General features: G+C 41.2%; 1 protein-coding gene across 32 annotated transcripts in view; it reads right to left on the bottom strand.

The window, feature by feature from the left end:
- LOC135539885 (gastrula zinc finger protein XlCGF57.1-like) overlaps nucleotides 1-16446 on the bottom strand; it is a 32010-nt gene extending 15564 nt beyond the window's left edge. For 20 of the 32 annotated variants that reach the window (XM_064966082.1, XM_064966087.1, XM_064966085.1 and 17 more), the window contains exons 1-12: nucleotides 16340-16446; nucleotides 14589-14757; nucleotides 14096-14281; nucleotides 13451-13597; nucleotides 12756-12882; nucleotides 12421-12504; nucleotides 11567-11650; nucleotides 6826-6909; nucleotides 4583-4666; nucleotides 4187-4270; nucleotides 3438-3521; nucleotides 1995-2078 (exon numbers count right to left, since the gene is read on the bottom strand). In XM_064966082.1, the coding sequence (XP_064822154.1) occupies nucleotides 1995-2078; nucleotides 3438-3521; nucleotides 4187-4270; nucleotides 4583-4666; nucleotides 6826-6909; nucleotides 11567-11650; nucleotides 12421-12504; nucleotides 12756-12882; nucleotides 13451-13597; nucleotides 14096-14281; nucleotides 14589-14633 (1093 nt within the window). In that variant the 5' untranslated portion in view covers nucleotides 14634-14757; nucleotides 16340-16446. Of the gene's footprint in view, nucleotides 1-1994; nucleotides 2079-3437; nucleotides 3522-4186; nucleotides 4271-4582; nucleotides 4667-6825; nucleotides 6910-11566; nucleotides 11651-12420; nucleotides 12505-12755; nucleotides 12883-13450; nucleotides 13598-14095; nucleotides 14282-14588; nucleotides 14758-15968; nucleotides 16207-16339 lie in introns of those variants that run through there. The other 12 variants (XM_064966083.1, XM_064966093.1, XM_064966084.1 and 9 more) reach the window with 12 other exon arrangements.
- Nucleotides 16447-19198: the final 2752 nt, after the last annotated feature.

The following is a 19198-nucleotide window of genomic DNA, read 5'->3' as shown; positions in this document are numbered from 1 at the left end:
GACCTGCTAGTCTCCCAGTCCCTGTCACGGAAAAACATCCCCACAGCATGATGCTGCAACCACCATGCTTCACCGTAGGGATGGTGCCATGTTTCCTCCAGACGTGACACTTGGCATTCAGGACAAAAGGGTTCAATCTTGGTTTCATCAGACTAGTAAATCTTGTCTCTCGTTTAGCTGCCTTTTGGCAAACTCCAAGTGGGCTGTCATGTGCCTTTTAACGAGTGGCTTCGTCAGGCCACTACCATAAAAAACCTGATTGGAGGAGTGCTGCAGAGATGGTTGCCCTTCTGGAAGGTTCTCCCATCTGCAAAGAGGAAATCTGGAGCTCTGTCAGGGTGACCATTGTGTTCTTGGTCACCTCCCCGACCAAGGCCCTTCTCCCCAGATTGCTCAGTTTGGATGGGCGTCCAGATCTAGGAAGAGTCTTGGTGGATCCAAACTTTTTCCATTTAAGAATGATGGCAGCCACGGTGTTCTTGGGGACCTTCAATGCTGCAGAGATGTTTTGGTACCCATCCCCAGAGCTGTTGCCTTGAAACAATCCTGTCTGAGCTCCATAGACAATTCCTTTGACCTCATGGCTTGGTTTTTGCTCTGACATGCAAGGTCAACTGTGGGACCTTATATAGACAGGTGTGCACCTTTCCAAATCCTGTCCAATTGAACTTACCACAGGTGGACTCCAATCAAGTTGTAGAAACATTAAGGATGATGAATGGAAACAGGATGCACCTGCGCTCAATTTCAAGTCTCATAGCAAAAGGTCTGAACACCATGTAAATAATAAGAATAATAATAAATATCTGAAACCTGTTTATACTTTGACCGTACAGGGTATTGTATGTAGACTGATGAGGAAATGTTTATATTTAATCCATTTTAGAATAAGCCTGTAACGTAACAAAATGTCAAGGGATCTGAATAGTTTCCGAATGCACTGTATACTTATAATAAATATCTTATAAAAACACCGATGTCGTCGATCCACACAATAACTTCCCGGGTATTGGCCGTTTATAATCTGATTACACTACCACCTCAATCGCTTGCGGTTGTTGGGGTTCATCAGAAAGGTGTTGACAAGGTGTGCAAAATGTATGATTGGCCATTCGTTTATGATGAACCACAATTTGACAAGGCGTCCATCCACAGAATGTAAGAAATTGCACTTCATGATCTCATACAACACAGATTAAGGGATTATATTATCTGGTGGTAGTTCTAGGCCTTCTTAAAGTGCTTAAATTTAGGAAGTTGCGAAAATAAAGTGGTTTTCTAGTGGCGGCTTATGACCTAGTTCTACTGGGAACTTCGCAAGTACAACATAGCAATGATGCAATACAACACTTTTCATCAAAGGCGTTAACTTGCAAAGGACTGCAAATCACGATAATTATTGATCAAAGTCCTAAATCGTTATTGAATGTGTGCCTGCAATTTGTTTTACTAGCATCCTTAACTAGCTTCTATATGTGAGAAGGGTACGGTGAGTGGACCCATACCCGTATGTTTGAGGCTGTGTCTCACCAGGTGGGAGTGCTGAACAAACCTCATGTTACACACGGTGCAAGCATAAGGTTTTACACCTAACCCCACAGTGTCAATATATTATTTTAGTTAGTGCCTCTAATTTTTAGGTTTAGTTATATGTATATACTTGGATGATAAATCAATTGGTAGTTAACTACTAATTTCAATACTTGCCACAATGTAATAGGTATTCACAAAAATCTTTCAAATGTTACCCCCAATGAAGTGAGAGATTTTTTTTAGGCCCCCCCCACTCATGCTTTAGTCCACAACCATAACACATCACATGAGCTGATGATGTCACCCGGTGGCAAAACTAACCCATTCTCATCTTTAACAGAATTAAATTAAGAACTTTTGGGGGATATTAAAACTATTTTTTTGTGCATGACTAATTCTTAAATCCTGCCAACCCTGAATACTAGGGTTTAATTACAGGGAAAAGGTGAGAGGGTGCATACCCATATGAGTGAGGCTGTGTCTTGCCAGGTGGTAGCGCTGGAAGAACCTCTTGTCACACATGGTGCAACCAAATGGCTTCACCCCTACACACACACACACACACACACACACACAGACAGAGCACCAACTTCAGTATAAAAAAAGTTCAACTGCCAAAAATGATCAATCTTAAAGGAATAATCCACTCAAATCTTTTATTCTTTTCATTAGTGCACTTATGGTGGTCCAAAAATGTTTTGCATTTCAGCAATCAAGTTCCGATATAGGACTTTCAAGAACAAAATGATCACTTTCCACATCATGAAGAAGTGTTTCGCATCACCATGTTGATGTGGCACGTGACAAATAGCTTTTTGAAAGACCTATATCTTGTAAACTTGATCGCTGACAAGCGAAACATTTTGGGACTATATCAGTGGACGAATGAAAAAAAATACCAAAAGATTTGAGTGGATTATTTCTTTACCTTTGGTGCAGCTAAATAGGCTTAGCACAGTTTGTCTTCTTCACCAGAAAATTTTCTTTAACAGAAAATCTTGTTACAGCAGTTGGTCAAAAAGGTACAATCTACTAATCAAATTGGGTCTCGATTTTAGCGCCCAATGAGTATTAGGCAGTTAATGTTCAAAAGGGCAACGCTAAGAAAAGGCAATGCTCTAATACACCACCATAATACAAGGCAAAATCACTGTTGTAGCCTAAGCGTGGCTACTAGCTACCAATGATTCCAATGGTTTAGCTAATAACAATTGCAATTTTGCTGAGTTCGGTTAGAATTTGGGGTGAAAATGGCAGTGGACACATGGCTTCACATCATGCTGTTCATATGAACATTAGATGTGAACATTTTAAGCAGTTGGTACATATTTAAACACATTGACACAACCATGTGATTTTTGGCATGCTATTGTGACGTCTCAAACTCCTGAAGCGGTCTGGTTCACCTGCTATCCTAAACGCCATCAAAGATGGCTTCCATAGGACATTTTTGGAAATACAGTCAGCCTTAAGTTGTGGCTCTTAGCCAGACCTCAAGCGCAATTCCAACATGGGGGTTCAAGGTTTTATCGGACTTGGGACATCGATTTACAAATGTTGTGCAATGATTTGGGGGTTTGATTCAAATCTATCAGTCCTCTAAACTGGTTAGCTTGGAAATCTTTTGCCTACATAAAACAATATTCAAGATCTTTCTCTAAGATCGGACAGGAATCAAGGCTAAGTATTGGTAGTGCTATGCTGGGACAATAGTCTGATTTTGAAATAAAATGCCTTCAACAATACAAACTCGAGTTTGATGCAGTCATATGTATGAATTCAATTCCATTATACCCCAACATGACATAGACAACTCATGTAACCACACATTGCAGTGGGGCTCATGCATGACATTTGCAATGTCAGATTGAAGCGAGAGGGAGATTTAAAGTGAGGACACATACCCGTATGAGTGAGGCTGTGTCTCTCCAGCTGGTAACGCTGAATAAACCTCATGTCACACATGGAACAAGCATATGGCTTCACTCCTAAACACACACACAGAGCAGACAAATATTAGCCATCTTTGTCAGTTTTAAAATATGCATTCCCTGATTTAAAAAAAAATCTAGACATTAACATGCTGGATTTCCTGCTATACAACTTAAATAATTGTATAAACAAATCACTTCTAGGGGAACTACAATGAAAAAACAAATTGTGCAACTACCCTTAAGAGTACTTGAAATTACATTTCTCATATCATACAATGACTTTCTCTAAAGCTAAAAAACATCACTTAAATTAATCTCATCTGGTGATAAACCACTCCCCTTATTAAAAATACGAGTCAATTATATGAGAAACTTCGTTAGGAGATCACTGACTAGAAAAACCCCAGATGTATAAAACACACCACTCTAATATTTGATAACATGGAGATTGATCTTTCGAGTGGACAGTAGTTTCCAACAAAGCCTCGTCATTCCATTCACTTTGAGATTAAGAAGGGGTTACCAACACAAGGGCATCCAACACTGAATATCCTGTATAATTGAATATCATGAGTGCTAAAAAAGTGACCTAACCCTACAAATACGTTTTGTCAGAACATTTGACAATGCATGGGGCTGTTGGGGACTTAACATGAACATTCAACTGAATAATGTTGCGTCACTAGCTCCAGTGAGGTAGCAGTGAGCAGACGCCATACCCGTATGAGTGAGGCTGTGTCTCGATAGGTGGTAACGCTGGTAGAACCTCATGTCACACATGGAGCAAGCGTACGGCTTCACCCCTATACACACACAGATCACCAGTCATGTCAGTATATAAGGCTTGTTAAGAGCATCATGCATATATTAACTGGGTTTGTATTGTGCCAGACACAAACATTTTTGAAAACTCAGTGGCCTATTTTAGAAGTAGTGGCAGCGGTGAAACGTGTCCATAACATTGCAGAACTAATTAAAACTGTTCCTATAGAGCTTCTTGGAGTCCATCTGCAATATTTCATTGTTTGTACGAATCCAAACTCGATGGTCTTACGTAAAATTATTTCACTGGAGTACCTAAATATGTGAGATGGGTACGGTGAGCGGACCCATACCCGTATGTTTGAGGCTGTGTCTTGCCAGGTGGTAACGCTGGAAAAATCTTTGATCACACATGGAGCAAGCGTATGGCTTCACCCCTATACACACAGAGCACCAACTTTAGAGAAGTCTGCTTCTTGCTCTATGCTTAAGTAGTCCTTAACACTCATCGAAGAAAGCCTAATGCACCAGAACAAGGGCAGCAATTAAAATTATCTGAGACGTCACAATAGCCATGCAAAGCTTGCACTGAGACATTCCATTATTCAACAGTTGATTCGGGAAAGTATTCAGACCCCTTGACTTCATCCATATTTTGTTAAATTAGCTTTATTCTAAAATGAATTAAATTGTTTTTTCACCTCATTAAACTACACACAATATCCCACAATAAGAGAGCAAAAACAGGTTTAGAACATTTTGCTAATTTATTTCAAATAAAACACTTTAATATTACATTTACATAAGTAATCAGACCCTTTACTCTGTACTTTATGGAAGCACCTTCGGCAGCGATTACAGCCTCGAGTCTTCTTGCGTATGTTGCTACAAGCTGGGCACACGTGTATTTGGGGAGTTTCTCCCATCCTTCTCTGCAGATCCTCTCAAACTCTGTCAGGTTGGATGGGTAGAGTTGCTGCCCAGCTATTTCCAGGTCTCTCCATAGATGTTTGATCGGGTTCTGGGCTCTGGCTGGTACCAATGGACATTCAGAGACTTGTCCCGAAGTCACTCCAGCATCGTCTTGGCCATGTGCTTAGGGTCATTGTCCTGTTGGAAGGTGAACCTTCACTCCATTCTGAGGTCCTCTGGAGCAGGTTGTCATCAAATATGAGAAACTTGGTTAGAGACCACTGACTAGAAAAAAACAGATGTATAAAACACATTAACACACCACTCTCTAATATTTTATAATTTTTGTACTTTGCTCCAGTCATCTTTCCCTTGAGCCTGACTAGTCTCCCAGTCCCTGCCACTGAAAAACATCCCCAGAGCAGAATGCTGCCACTATGCTTCACCGTAAGGATGGTGCCAGGTTTCCTCCAGATGTGACTCTTGGTATTCAGGCCAAAAAGTTATATTGGTTTCATCAGACCAGAGAATCTTGCTTCTTGGGGTCTGAGTCCTTTATGTGCCTTTTGGCAAAATCCAGGCGGGCTGTCACATGCCTTTTACTGAGGAGTGGCATCCGTCTTGCCACTCTACCATAGAGGCCTGATTGGTGGAGTGCAGCAGATATGGTTGTCCTTCTGGAAGGTTCTCCCATCTCCACAGAGGAACTCTGTAGCGCTGTCAGAGTGACCATCGGGTTCTTGGTCACCTCCCTGACCACGGCCCTTCTCCGCCGATTCCGCAGTTTGGCCAGGCAGCCAGCATTAGGAAGAGTCTTGGTGGTTCCAAACTTCTTCCATTTAAGAATGATGGCGGCCACTGTGTTCTTGGGGAGCATCAATGCTCCAGAGATGTTTTGGTACCCATCCCCAGATCTGTGCCTCGACACAATCCTGTCTCTGAGCTCAACGGACAATTCCTTTGACCTCATGGCCTGGTTTTTCCTCTGACATGCACTGTCAACTGTAGGACCATCTATAGACAGGTGTGTGCCTTTCCAAATCCTGTCCAATTGAACTTACCACAGGTGGACTCCAATCAAGTTGTAGAAAGATCAAGGATGATCAATGGAAACAAGATACACCGGAGCTCAAATTCAAGTGTCATAGCAAAGGGTATGAATACCTATGTAAATAAGGTATGCCTTTTCTTTAATTTTAATACATTTGCAAAAAGGTCTAAAACACAGTTTAATGTGTAATTATGGGGTAGTGTGCAGATCGATGAGGGAAAAAAATATTTGATCAATTTTAGAATAAGGCTGTAGCATAACAAAATGTGGAAAAGTGAAGGGGTCTGAATACTTTCTGAATGCACTCAAAATATTTTAAAAGGGCTATAATGTAATTCAAAACAATTACCAGCATACCTCAGTCATTTGAGTATACAAATATAGCGTATTAATGCACTATCCTACTAAAGGGCTGGTTTGGCAATTTACCAAGACAATGAAATTGCCAAGAGAGTGAATCCAGAGATATTAACTGAAAGCCACAAATTGTTAAGCGGTTCTAAAACCCTAGTTTGTTGTGGCTTTACGCCACCCTACGCAAGTACAACATAAGGAACCTGTGTATTGGTGCTTAAGTGCAGCATCAGTGTTTATAGCCCATTGTTAAGAGGGGTACGGTGTGCGGACCAGTACCCGTATGAGTGAGGCTGTGTCTCGCCAGGTGGTAACGCTGGAAGAATCTCCTATCACACATGTTGCAAGCAAACGGCTTCACCCCTATGCACACAGAGTATCAATATATTAGCTAGTGTTCCTATTGCATAAAGTGGAACACAAAACAATACCCAACTCCCAAACTATAACCATATACATTTCACACAAATGTAAGGACTGATCAGTTCTAGTACTAGAGGTAAAATGTTTGTTGCCATGTCTTAACCCCTGGGGACAAACACTCCAGTGTGCATTTAAGGTTAAATGTTTTATGCCCAATCAAATTAAATTTGGGTTCAATGGCAACAATTGGGAATTAACTACAGAAATGTTAGCTGGCAAAGTGTAAGAGAGGAAACCCTTCACTGACATCAAAATAAGTTTTTACCTAAAACAAAATTGTCATCAGTAATAATCTGTACCAACTTCAAGCCATTATCAATTACAATAACTAGCCATGAACTACGACCAGTAAGTCATGTGCGAGGCTTGGACATCAAGAGACCATTCCCTCTGTTGGCAAGTGACTGACTTTTGCCCCATGAGTCAATTTAAATACATATACAGTGCCTTCAGAAAGTATTCACAGCCCTGGACGTTTCCCACATTTTGTTGTGCTACAGCTTGAATTTAACATTTAAGATGGATTAAATAGAGATTGTGTTTTACTGGCCTACACACAATACCCCCATAATGCCAAAGTGGAATGATGTTTTAGGATTTTTTATATATACATTCATTAAAAAATTTAAATCTGAAATGTCTTGAATCAGTAAGTATTCAACCCCTTTTATGGCAAGCCTAAAGTTCAGGAATAAAAATGTGCTTAATTAAGAAGTCACATAAGTTGCATGGACTCACTGTGTGCAGTAATATTGTTAAACATCATTTTTTTTAATAAACTACCTCATCTTTGTACCCCACACATACAGATAATTGTATGGTCCCTCAGTCAAGGCTTGAATTTCAAACAGATTCAACCACAAAGACCAGGGAGGTTTTCCAATGCCTCGCAAAGGGCATCTATCGGCAGATGGGTTAAAAAAAATAATTACATTTGTTAGATTTTTAACACATTACATTTCCTGAGTGGCGCAGCAGTCTAAGGCACAGGCATCTCAGTGCTCGAGGCGTCACTAGACACCCCGGTTCGAATCCAGGCTGTATCACAACCGGCTGTGATTGGGAGTCCCATAGGATGGCGCACAATTGGCCCAGCATCATCCGGGCCCAGTGTAGGCCGTCATTGTAAATAAGAATTTGTTCTTAAATTACTTGCCTAGTTAAATTAAAACAGTTACACTTTGGATGGTGTAGCAATACACCCAGTCACTATAAAAGATAGACGTCCTTCCTAACTCAATTGCCGGAGAGGAAAGAAACCACTCAGGGATTTCAACATGCTGCCAATGGTGACTTTAAAACAGCTTGGAGAAAACTGAGGATGGATCAACATTGTAGCTACTCCACAATGCTAACCTAAATGACAGAGTGAAAAGGAAGCCTGTACAGAAAAAATAATCCAAAAAAATGCATCCTGTTTGCAAAAAGGCACCAAAGTAAAACTGCAAAAAATGTGGCAAAGAAATGTACTTTAAGTCCTGAATAAAGTGTTTTGTTTGGGCAAATCCAACAACACATCACTATTTACCACACCCCATATTTTCAAGCATTGCTGCATCATGTTATGGGTATGCTTGTCATCGGCAAGGACTTGGGATTAGGGAGAGTCTGGCCAGTAGGGATATCCTTGTCTCATCGCGCACCAGCAACTCCTGTGGTGGCCGGGCGCAGTGCGCGCTAACCAAGGTTGCCAGGTGCACGGTGTTTCCTCCGACACATTGGTGCGGCTGGCTTCCGGGTTGGATGCGCGCTGTGTTAAGAAGCAGTATGGCTTGGTTGGGTTGTGTATTGGAGGACACATGACTTTCGACCTTCGTCTCTCCCGAGACCATTCAGGAGTTGTAGCGATGAGACAAGATAGTAGCTACTAACAATTGGATACCACGAAAAAGGGGAGAAAAAGTGGGTAAAAAAAAAAAACAGTACTGTAGGAATGGCATTTGTGCAGTAGGCTACAGGCCCAAAACATTATCGCCGCATATAAGCTTTGCTTGAATTGCCCTAAATGCATTCTTGTTCTTCTCAGACCACTTTTTAATTATATTTCAACATTTGAGGTAGGCAATATGATCACACCGGTAATAGACCAGTTAATGTATTACTTGTGAGGCACAGCTAAGTGTGATTACTACAGGTGTGATTACAACCTCTGATGGGTTTTAGAGCAGGGCTGCGCAACCCTGCTCCTGGAGAGCTACCCTCTTGTAGGTTCACACTCCAACCCCGGGTATAACCAACCTGATACAGCGCATCAACTAGCTAATTATTAGAATCAGGTGCTCTAGATGAGGGACAGAGTGAAAACCTACAGGACGGTAGCTCTCCAGGAGCAGGGTTGGACAGCCCTGGTTTAGAGCTGGAGGTAGTCACCCCATACAAGTACTTGGACATTGTACCGTCTAACCATACTCCTTTCTCTCAGCACATATCAAAGCTGCAGGCTAAAGTTAAATCTAGACTTGGTTTCCTCTATCGTAAATCTCCCCTCTTTCACGCCAGCTGCCAAACTAACCCTGATTCAGATGATGTAATTTATAGATCGGCAAATACGGTTGTTCTCGATCGGCGAGATGTTCTTTACCATTCAGCCATCAGATTTGCCACCAATGCTCCTTCTAAGACATGTCACTTCACTATATACTCCTCTGTAAACTGGTCATCTCTGTATACCCGTTGCAAGACCCACTGGTTGATGCTTATTTATAAAACCCTCTTAGGTCTCACTCCCCCATATCTGAGATATCTACTGCAGCCCTTATCCTCTACATACAATACCCATCCTGCCAGTCACATTCTGTTAAAGGTCCCTAAAGCGCACACATCCCTGGGTCGCTCCTGTTTTCAGTTTGCTGCAGCTAGCGACTGGAACGAGTTGCAACAAACACTCAAACTGGACAGTTTTATTTCAATCTCTTCTATCAAAGACTCAACCATGGACACTTACTGACAGTTGTGGCTGCTTCAAGTGATGTATTGTTGTCTCTACCTTCTTGCCCTTTGTGCTGTTGTTTGTGCCCAATAATGTTTGTACCATGTTCTGTGTTGCTATCATGCTGTGTTGTCATGTGTTGCTGCCACCATGTTGTGTTGTCATGTGTTGCTGCCATGCTATGTTGTCTTAGGTCTCTATGTAGTGTTGTGGTGTCTCTTGTTGTGATGTGTGTTCTGTCCTATATTTAATGCCAGCCCTCATTCCCGCAGGCGGCCATTTGCCTTTTGGTAGGCCGTTATTGTAAATACGAATTTGGTCTAAACTGACTTGCCTAGTTAAATAAAGGTTAAATTTAAAAAAAAGTTAAATAACATTTAAATAATTTGCTTTATATTTTTATTTCGCTGGGCTGATGGAGTCAGACTCAGCAGAGGGAGAGGGCAGCATACTGACGGTCCGTCTCTCAACATCCCTCCACTCTCTTTCCTCCCCTGACACTGACCAAAAAACATTCTTCCAGCTGATGGCAAAACTCAAGCTGCACCGCATTGTTTCTACCTCATGCAAAAATGTATGCCGTTACTCCTATGACCAGAAAAATGAAATATTCCTCGATATTACAAAAAGGTGCAAGCCGCTAATAAACACAAGCCTATCGATACACTTTCCTTCTCATTCATTCATTGCAACTGCAGCGCTAGTTGTAGAGCGAGTGGAAGTAGGGAGAACGGCTGATAAGAGAAATGTGTTGAATAGAAAGTGTTGACAGTGCTAAGTAAAAACGTAAACATGAACTCACTGATAAACAGCAACGCTTTAATATAGACATTCACAGTCTCTCTCCAGTCATGGTTTTAAAAGTTTAGAATGGGACATGTGTCCTACAAGGCTGCTGAATCGGCTGCATCTACTGCCAACAGTGCGAGATGAAGTCAAATAATTGGAACGCAAGGCTTATCGTACAGAAATGTTTGGCGATCGAACAGTTCCTAGAGGGTGAATGTTCCGGAGTGGCCTAGTTACAGCTCTATATAAAATTGTCTTGCAAATCTATGGCAAGACTTAAATGGATGCCTAGCAATGATCAACACCCAATCTGACAAAGCTTGAAGAATCTTTAAAAGAAGAAATGTGCAAATATTGTATAATCCAGGTGTACAAAGCTCTTAGAGACTTACCCAGAAAGGCTCACAGCTGTAATCACTGCAAAAGGGGATTCTAACATGTATTGACTCAGGGGTGTGAATACTTACATAAATAAGATATTTCTGTATTTCAGATTCAATACATTTGCAAACATTTCTAAAAACATGTTAGAACTGTCGTTATGGGGTATTTTGCGTAGATGGGTGAGAGGGAAAACAATGTAATCCATTTTGAATTAAAGGCCGCAACAATGTGGAATAAGTCAACGGGTATGAATACTTTCTGAAGGCACAGTAACTGTATATTACGTTTGCATTTCTACCTATATGAAGGCCACATGGTTTTTGTCCGAGCATAAAGATCTTTGTCACATCCTGAGCTCCCGAAGCTGGCCAACTGCCATGCGGTCTTTTTGATTTTACACTCAATACATTTCTACTGAGAGGCTGCTCTATGACAAACAGGAGTAAAATGGGTCGCTTGTTTTATGTGAGATGGGTACGGAAAGAGGACTCATACCCGTATGAGTGAGGCTGTGTCTCTCCAGGTGGTAACGCTGGAAAAACCTCATGTCACACATGGAACAAGCGTACGGCTTCACCCCTATACACACAGAGCATACAAATATTAGCTATTCAATCTGCACAGAATTTTTTTTAAAGAAAAAAAAAAGTATTTATTCCAAATTGCAAACTGTCCACTCAAATGAATTTGAGTAGGATTATTGGTTATATTTACAAGGATAAACATATGGCCAAATGATGAACACACCCATAATACTTGACTATGACCCGAATGCATTTTGCTTTTGGTCAAATGAGAATTTCACAAATATCAGATAACAAAAAAATCTAAAGCAAATAGTTTTCACTGTAAATTAAAAATGCAAACGTGTAAAGCAGTGTTTTATTTTCCAATATAGGAGAAGCTATAGACCACTCTTCAAATGGTCTATTTACTAAGATTACAAAATGTCTCAGAAATTCATAGTCGCTTGATGTCCATGCAGTAAATTCTATTCAAAATCTTATACTGCATACAAAAAGCTACTGCTAAACTAGCAACACCTTCACCTACTAAAAGCAACATTGTCCTAAAACTGTGACCTTTGTGCAGCCTCCTATGGCCAATCTATAAACATTTGTACCAAATAGATCTTAAATTTGTACTCTCATTGGTGTTGGGGGACCCATTTGTACATTTGTGATAACCCTCTCCTTCACATAGTTGAGGTGAAAGGAATGTTGAGCTTTGTTGGAAATTACTGTCCAAATGACAAAAGAACACTGAAAACCCTGTACACTTGGGTTCCGGTGCAGCACTACAGGTGTAGCCTGTTTAGTGAGAGATGGGTACGGTAAGAGGACGCATACCCGTGTGAATGAGGCTGTGTCTCTCCAGGTGGTAACGCTGAATAAACCTCATGTCACATATGCCACAAGCATACGGCTTCTCCCCTAAACCGAAGAGTACCAGTTTTAGTGAAAGGTCCCCACAGAGAACACCAAAAACTGTGAATGAAAATCTGACACTTGACAATCTCTTTTTGGAGGCCATCTCAAGATTAAAATCACTGGTCACTTAATTCAAACGGGTGTTTCTGCTGGCCTTATGTATTTTCGTACTGTATTAGCTAAGCATGTTAAACATCTCCCTAACTGGTAATGGAAAACTTCCAGTAGTAGGCCATTGTGGTTGGGACACATACCTGTATGAATGAGGATGTGTCTCTTCAGGTGATATCCACTCCTAAAGGCTCCGTAACAGTGATCACAGATGAAGTTTTTCTGCACTTTGGATATTGGACAGTTACCATTCTCATCCACAACAACCACCTAGGCAGGATGTGACAGAATAGTGGCTCAGCATAAAATTTTAGGCCTAAATACACCATACAGAAGAAATAAAACTTGCAAACGTACACATCTACTAAATCATCACAACAAGCATGTTGTATAGAAGGAAACATATGATACAATAATTTTAGTATGAGAAAAGCCAGTGCTGACATAAAGGCTGAATTAAATTAAGGTAGTGCAGGATTAAAACAATATTTTGACCACTTTGGCCATTTAAAGCAAAACCTAGAGAAGGGTTAACCCCCTCCCACATGTTACTGCTCCCCCCTCAAACACAATAACAGTTATTGTGTTCCCCTCCCCCCTCTTTCCTCTCCAGAGAACCCCACCCCCTCCACATCTCATCTGCACTCCTCCCCCCACACAAAATGTGCAAACTCAAAGGAACCAACTCAGCGAGAGACAACAAAAAAAAGTCAGTCACACACACACAGAAGCACAAAGCGAGCCAAACACCCACAAACACACCTTCAGACCGTTTTTATAACACAATCTCTCCTAAACACACCGAGGCTGTTTTGCTTTAAAATTCAGAGACACTGACCTTCCCTCCCCTCCCGTCTTGCTCTCTCACTTTACAGGGCGTTCCTGACTTCCTGTTCTTCTTTTTCAGCTGCATGTCCTCGTTGGCCCTCATCTCCTTCTCGTCCAGCAGGCGGGGGGCGTGGAAGTCAGCCTCCTTCCGGATAAGCTGGGGAGCACATACAAGAGGGAGAGGAGCCTGTGAATCAGCCTTCCTGGTGGAGATAGTATGAAGCTTAAAATTAGAAATGACCTTACAGATAAGGCCTACATTTCAAGACAGAAACAAAACAAGAACAGAATGCAAGGAATGTTTTCTAAATGTGTGAAATTTAAACATGAACCACAGGATATTTTAGAATCGTTTAGATGATTATGCTGGGAAAACATAATAATGAACAGTAAAAAATAAAAATAAACATTGGCAAAAGAGAGAAATATAGAATGTAACCTATGACTACTTTTAAATGGTGTATATATTCTGGCAGCCTCTTTAAATCATTAATGAAGACTTATTTAGGCATATTAGCAGGCCACAGTAAGTCACTTCTGAGACCTAGCCAATGGGAAATATATGCATTTCTAATTTGTTGTTCTTTCAGTGGGTGACAATGATAAACAACAATGTTCCCTCCTCCCCCCCTGCATTGCCCCAGCTCCTCCTAACCAGGGGTGGGCAGCTCATTCCAGATGGCAGGATCATGTGGCTCTGAGGACCGCGGTCTAAACCATCCCTCTGGGGTGGTGGACCATGGCCGAGCGGAGCCATCATCTTCTTGGGCGGACCGGCCATGGAGCTGGCCTGCATCAGGGCCATACTGGAGAGAACAGCCTCACAGCCAAGCAACCCCGCCTAGGAACAGAACCGAGCCCGAGTCAGGGAAATCCAGTACCAATCAGACATTTAGAAAAATATATAAAACAGAACCAGTCTGGGTGTAGAGGAGCTAAACAAATGAGAAGACAAACACTCAGACTGTCAGAGGCCAAGTTACAGTTACACCAGAAACAGTATGAAATCCAATGATAAAAATTTAAATCAAGCACTTTACATTTTATGACGACCACATCCTGAGTGACAAAAGATACTGTATAATGTTGCCTAATAGTAGGCATGTTGTTTGTAGCCATTTTTATAATTTTTTTGTTGGAAAACAAACCCATTTCATATGGTCGCGGACTGAGCTGCTGGGCAGGTGTGACATTGCAGTGGGACCGGTGTATGTGAGGGCGGGGATGGGGGCGGGGACAAGGTCATCCAGGGATCCGTCAATCAGGATGGTCAGTCTGACGGGGGGCCACACCCACCACACTCATCTAGCACTAAAACTGAGGAAGAGGAGGATGTGGACAATCCATAAAATACATTCAATAATAATGAAAAAAAAAATTTAAACAATAAAACCAGCAATGAGTCACAGATTGTAACTGCACCAACCACACAAAACCCAATTATAACTCAAAAACGAGCATCTCCATAATAACTGTAGAAGGTCATTTGGTTTACTCCTTGTTTGTCACTGTCATCAGGTCACTTTGCTAGCTATGAAATATGATCCTGAAAGAGCTGCTCCTACAAGCCCTGAACACAGGTCACATTAATACAACACATCTAGCTAATATCCAAAATGGGATGGTCAAGCAATTCAGTCAGGGACCCAACTCCAATTGTGTACATAATCATATAGCTAATGTTAGCTAGCAAACAGGTGTAAGAACTATAAACAGTATAGCTAGCTACCATGAATTTGGGACAAAACACTGATACTGTAGATAGGTTAACCTAACTGACTACCATGATTAAGAATAGCCATACAGCTGAAAAACATTTTACAAATTAAACCAATGGCACCAACATTGGCAAGTTAATGGCTATAGCCAGAGCCATGCATTTCGATATTCCAAATTCTAAAAGTTGACCTAACTCTAGCTAGCTAAATATATGTAATGTAATAACAATAGTCAAATAATATGGCTCTGGCTAAATAATGATCCAGGGAAATTCTAAAGCTATCTTTTAGCAACCCCATAGCTAGCTAACATTATTACATGCAGCCAGCAGCAACATTTTGCTACACTAATGTCTAGTTATCGTTGCAAATATGAGCAGTTTTCCCTGGATGCAGCTCGCTACTGACTAACTTCGTAATTGGCGAAGTTAACGAAATAACTAGCTAGTGTGGGATGGCAATGGACAATCAAGTAGTAATATACAGTGAAACACATTTAATAAAACGTAGCTGGTTAGCTAACGTTTGCTAGTTAGCCTGCAATGGTAGAAATACTAACGTTAGCTACTTGAAGTTACATTTAAATGGCTTAACCCAACAATTAAAAGGATTATCTCGTAATCTTATAATAATTTAAAGATTATTGCACGAATCGCTCAGGTTAAGAGTCTGCTAGTTACAAAATTGTTAATGTAATCATAGCCTCTCGATGATTTGTATCGGAGTTACCTAGCCGCTAGCCAAAACAGAAACAGAATAGCTAGCTAATAACGACGTAGCTAACGTTAGCTAGTAGTGGCTTCCACGTACATCATCACATCTTACTAACTTCAGTTGCCACCCATCAACAAATCGAAATATAATTATATCGTTAGGCAATTTCGATAAGATTAGATCCGGATAAATACAGCCAGCTATATAAAACAAGTTTGAGGATTGCGATCAGATTAGCCGCAAAACGACTAAGCAGCTAGTACAGCAAGATTTCCCGATAAAGACATTCATTCGTGATGGTCGATGCGTACTCCCCCTCCCCTGTTGTCAAGCTAACAAGTCGTGTCAGTCACTGCTTTTTTGCTTAGAGACGGAGGCCGAATCTGTCAAATATCGCCTGATACACGACTAAACATACAATAAGTGAAACCATTTGTGATATTGAAACGTCGTTTTTTGGTGTTTACCTTTAAATTTTCCTCGTTTGTCGTGTTTCGACGCCCGTGGCCTGAATTCCAATTTCTTTCAATTTACAAACACAGGAAACGCCACCGGATGTGCTCCCCGAGGAGAACCCTGCCATGTGATTGGAGAAAATGGGTATATACGTCTGCCATGTTGGAAGGTGAAAACGTTACTCCATTTTAGTTCGGATCAATTAGTAGCCTGAACCACGTATAATTTCAGTTTAAAAAGACGTATATTTGCCCCGACAGTGCCTCTATTCATACACGTAGATTTTTAGCCTTCCCCCTCCAAAAAAAACACCAGCAACTAGGATTTTGTCTGAATAATCTCTCAATCTGTTGGTCAGATGCACACAGTCCATTCGAGTGTCAGTTGAATTACACGCAGCAAAAACATAAACGCAAAATCTTAAGCGTTATTCACATGTTTCATGAGCTGAAATAAATTTCCATACATACAAAAAGCTTATTTTTCAAAAATGTTGTGCACAAATGGGTTTATATCCCTGTTAGTGAGCGTTTCTCCTTTGCCAAGATAATCCATCCACCTGGCAGGTGTGGCGTACCAAGAGGCTGATTAAAGTGCATGATCATTACACAGGTGCACCTTGTGCTGAGGACAATAAAAAGCCACTTTAAAATGTGCAATTTTGCTGCACAACACAATGCCACAGATGTCTCAAGCATTGAGGGACTGTACAATTGGCATGCTGACCGCAGGAATGTCCACCAGAGCGGTTGCCAGAGAATGTAATATTAGTTTCTCCACCACCAGAGACCTCTATTGTCGCTTTAGAGAATTTGGCAGTTCATCCAACGAGCCTCACAACCGCAGCTCACGCGTAGCCAGACCAGGAGCTTCACATACGACTTCTTCACCTGTGGGATCGTCTGGGGGGGAACTCATTCTGATTGGCTGGGCCTGGCTCCCCAGTGGGTGGGCCAATGCCCTCTCAAGTCCACCCATGGCTGTATCCCTGCCCAGTCCTGTGAAGAAGAAAAAAAATCAAGCAGTATGATGAAACTGGCTCTCCTGAGGACTGCCACAGGAATGGAAGACCAAGAGTTACCTCTGCTGCAGAGGATAAGTTCATTAGAGTTACCAGCCTCAGAAATTGGAGCCCAAGTAAATGCTTCACAGAGTCAAAGTAACAGACACATCTCAACATCAGCTGTTCAGATGAGACTGTGTGAATCAGGCCTTCATGGTCGATTTGCTGTAAAGAAACCACTACTAAAGGACACCAATAATAATAAGAGACTTGCTTGAGCCAAGAAACACGAGCAATGGACATTAGACTGGTTAGACTGGTGGAAATTTTTCCTCTGGTCTGGAGTCCAAATTGGTTACAACCGCTGAGTCTTTGTAAGATGCGGAATGGATGATCTCCACTATTTCCCACCGTAAAGCATGGAGGAGGAGGTGTGATGGTGTGGCGGTGCTTTGCTGGTGACACTGTCTGTGATTTATTTAGAATTCAAGGCACACTTAACTACCACAGCATTCTGAAGCAATACGCCATCCCATCTGGTTTGGGCTTAGTGGGACTATCATTTGTTTTCAACAGGACAATGACCCAACACACCTTCAGGCTGTTTAAGGTCTATTTTACCAAGAAGGAGAGTGATGGAGTGCTGCATCACATGACCTGGCCTCCACAGTCACCCAAACTCAACCCAATTGAGATGGTTTTGGATTAGTCAGACCGCAGAGTGAAGGAAACGCAGCCAACAAGTGCTCAGCATATGTGGGAACTCCTTCAAGACTGTTGGAAAAGCATTCCAGGTGAGTTGGTTGAGAGAATGCCAATAGTGTGCAAAGATGTCAAAGGCAAAGGGTGGCTATTTGAACAATCTCAAATATAAAATATATTTTGATTTGTTTAACACTTATTTGGTTACCAAATGATTCCATATGTGCCATTTCATAGTTTTATGTCTTTACTATTATTCAAAAATGTAGAAAATAGTAAAAATAAAGAAAAACCCTTGAATTAGTAGGTGTTCTAAAACATTTGACCGGTAGTGTGTGGGGCGGCAGATACCCTAGCGGTTAAGAGCGTTGGACCAGTAACCAAAATGTCGCTGGTTCGAATGTTGATATGTGCTTGAGCAAGGCACCCTAATCACCCCTGTAAGTCACTCTGGATAAGAGTGTCTGCCAAATGACTAGAATACGATAAGGGTAGGCTATAACGTGGCTCCGAATCAAGGATTGCCAGGTTTTGAATAATTCTCTATCAATGGGCATAGGCCTATGCAAACACTTTTACAAATAGTTATCCAATAACCTTTGTGTTTTTATCAGCGGGATATTTGTAAACAGCATATTCTCCAGTGTTAAATTTAACACCGGTCCAGTGTCTATACTGGTCCCCACTTTTCAGTGTTAAATTAACACACTGCTAGTAAAGCCTTATCTGCATATTTCCCAGACTGCCTTGCCATCCTGGTGAATTGTAGAGTTTATAACCCATGGTTGTATTTGTTAGTGAAAGAGAGATGCCTGCTGCAGTCATTAAGGTTTTGATTTGTGGGCTTTAAACAAGTGAAATCCTTAGTGACTATGTTATCATTCAAATTACATGATTCAACACAATATAACTATTTAGTAAGGCATTAATTTGAGGGCTTAGTTTTACCCTATTAGAGTGGCCTGAAATTCATGTTTTTCAGGCTTGTAAGTCACATTATGATAGCTTGCAAAGTGATGTGTAATTCCTATTGGAATCAAATGTTGTTTGTCACATGCGCCGAATACAACAGGTGTAGACCTTACAGTGAAATGCTTACTTACAAGCCCTTAACCAACAATGCAGTTTTAAGATAAATAAGTGTTAAGTAAAAAGTAGATAAGTA

Source organism: Oncorhynchus masou, chromosome 5, assembly GCF_036934945.1.
Source record: "Oncorhynchus masou masou isolate Uvic2021 chromosome 5, UVic_Omas_1.1, whole genome shotgun sequence".
NCBI classification, from domain to species: domain Eukaryota; kingdom Metazoa; phylum Chordata; class Actinopteri; order Salmoniformes; family Salmonidae; genus Oncorhynchus; species Oncorhynchus masou.
This window is presented reverse-complemented; position numbering and strand designations above follow the sequence as displayed.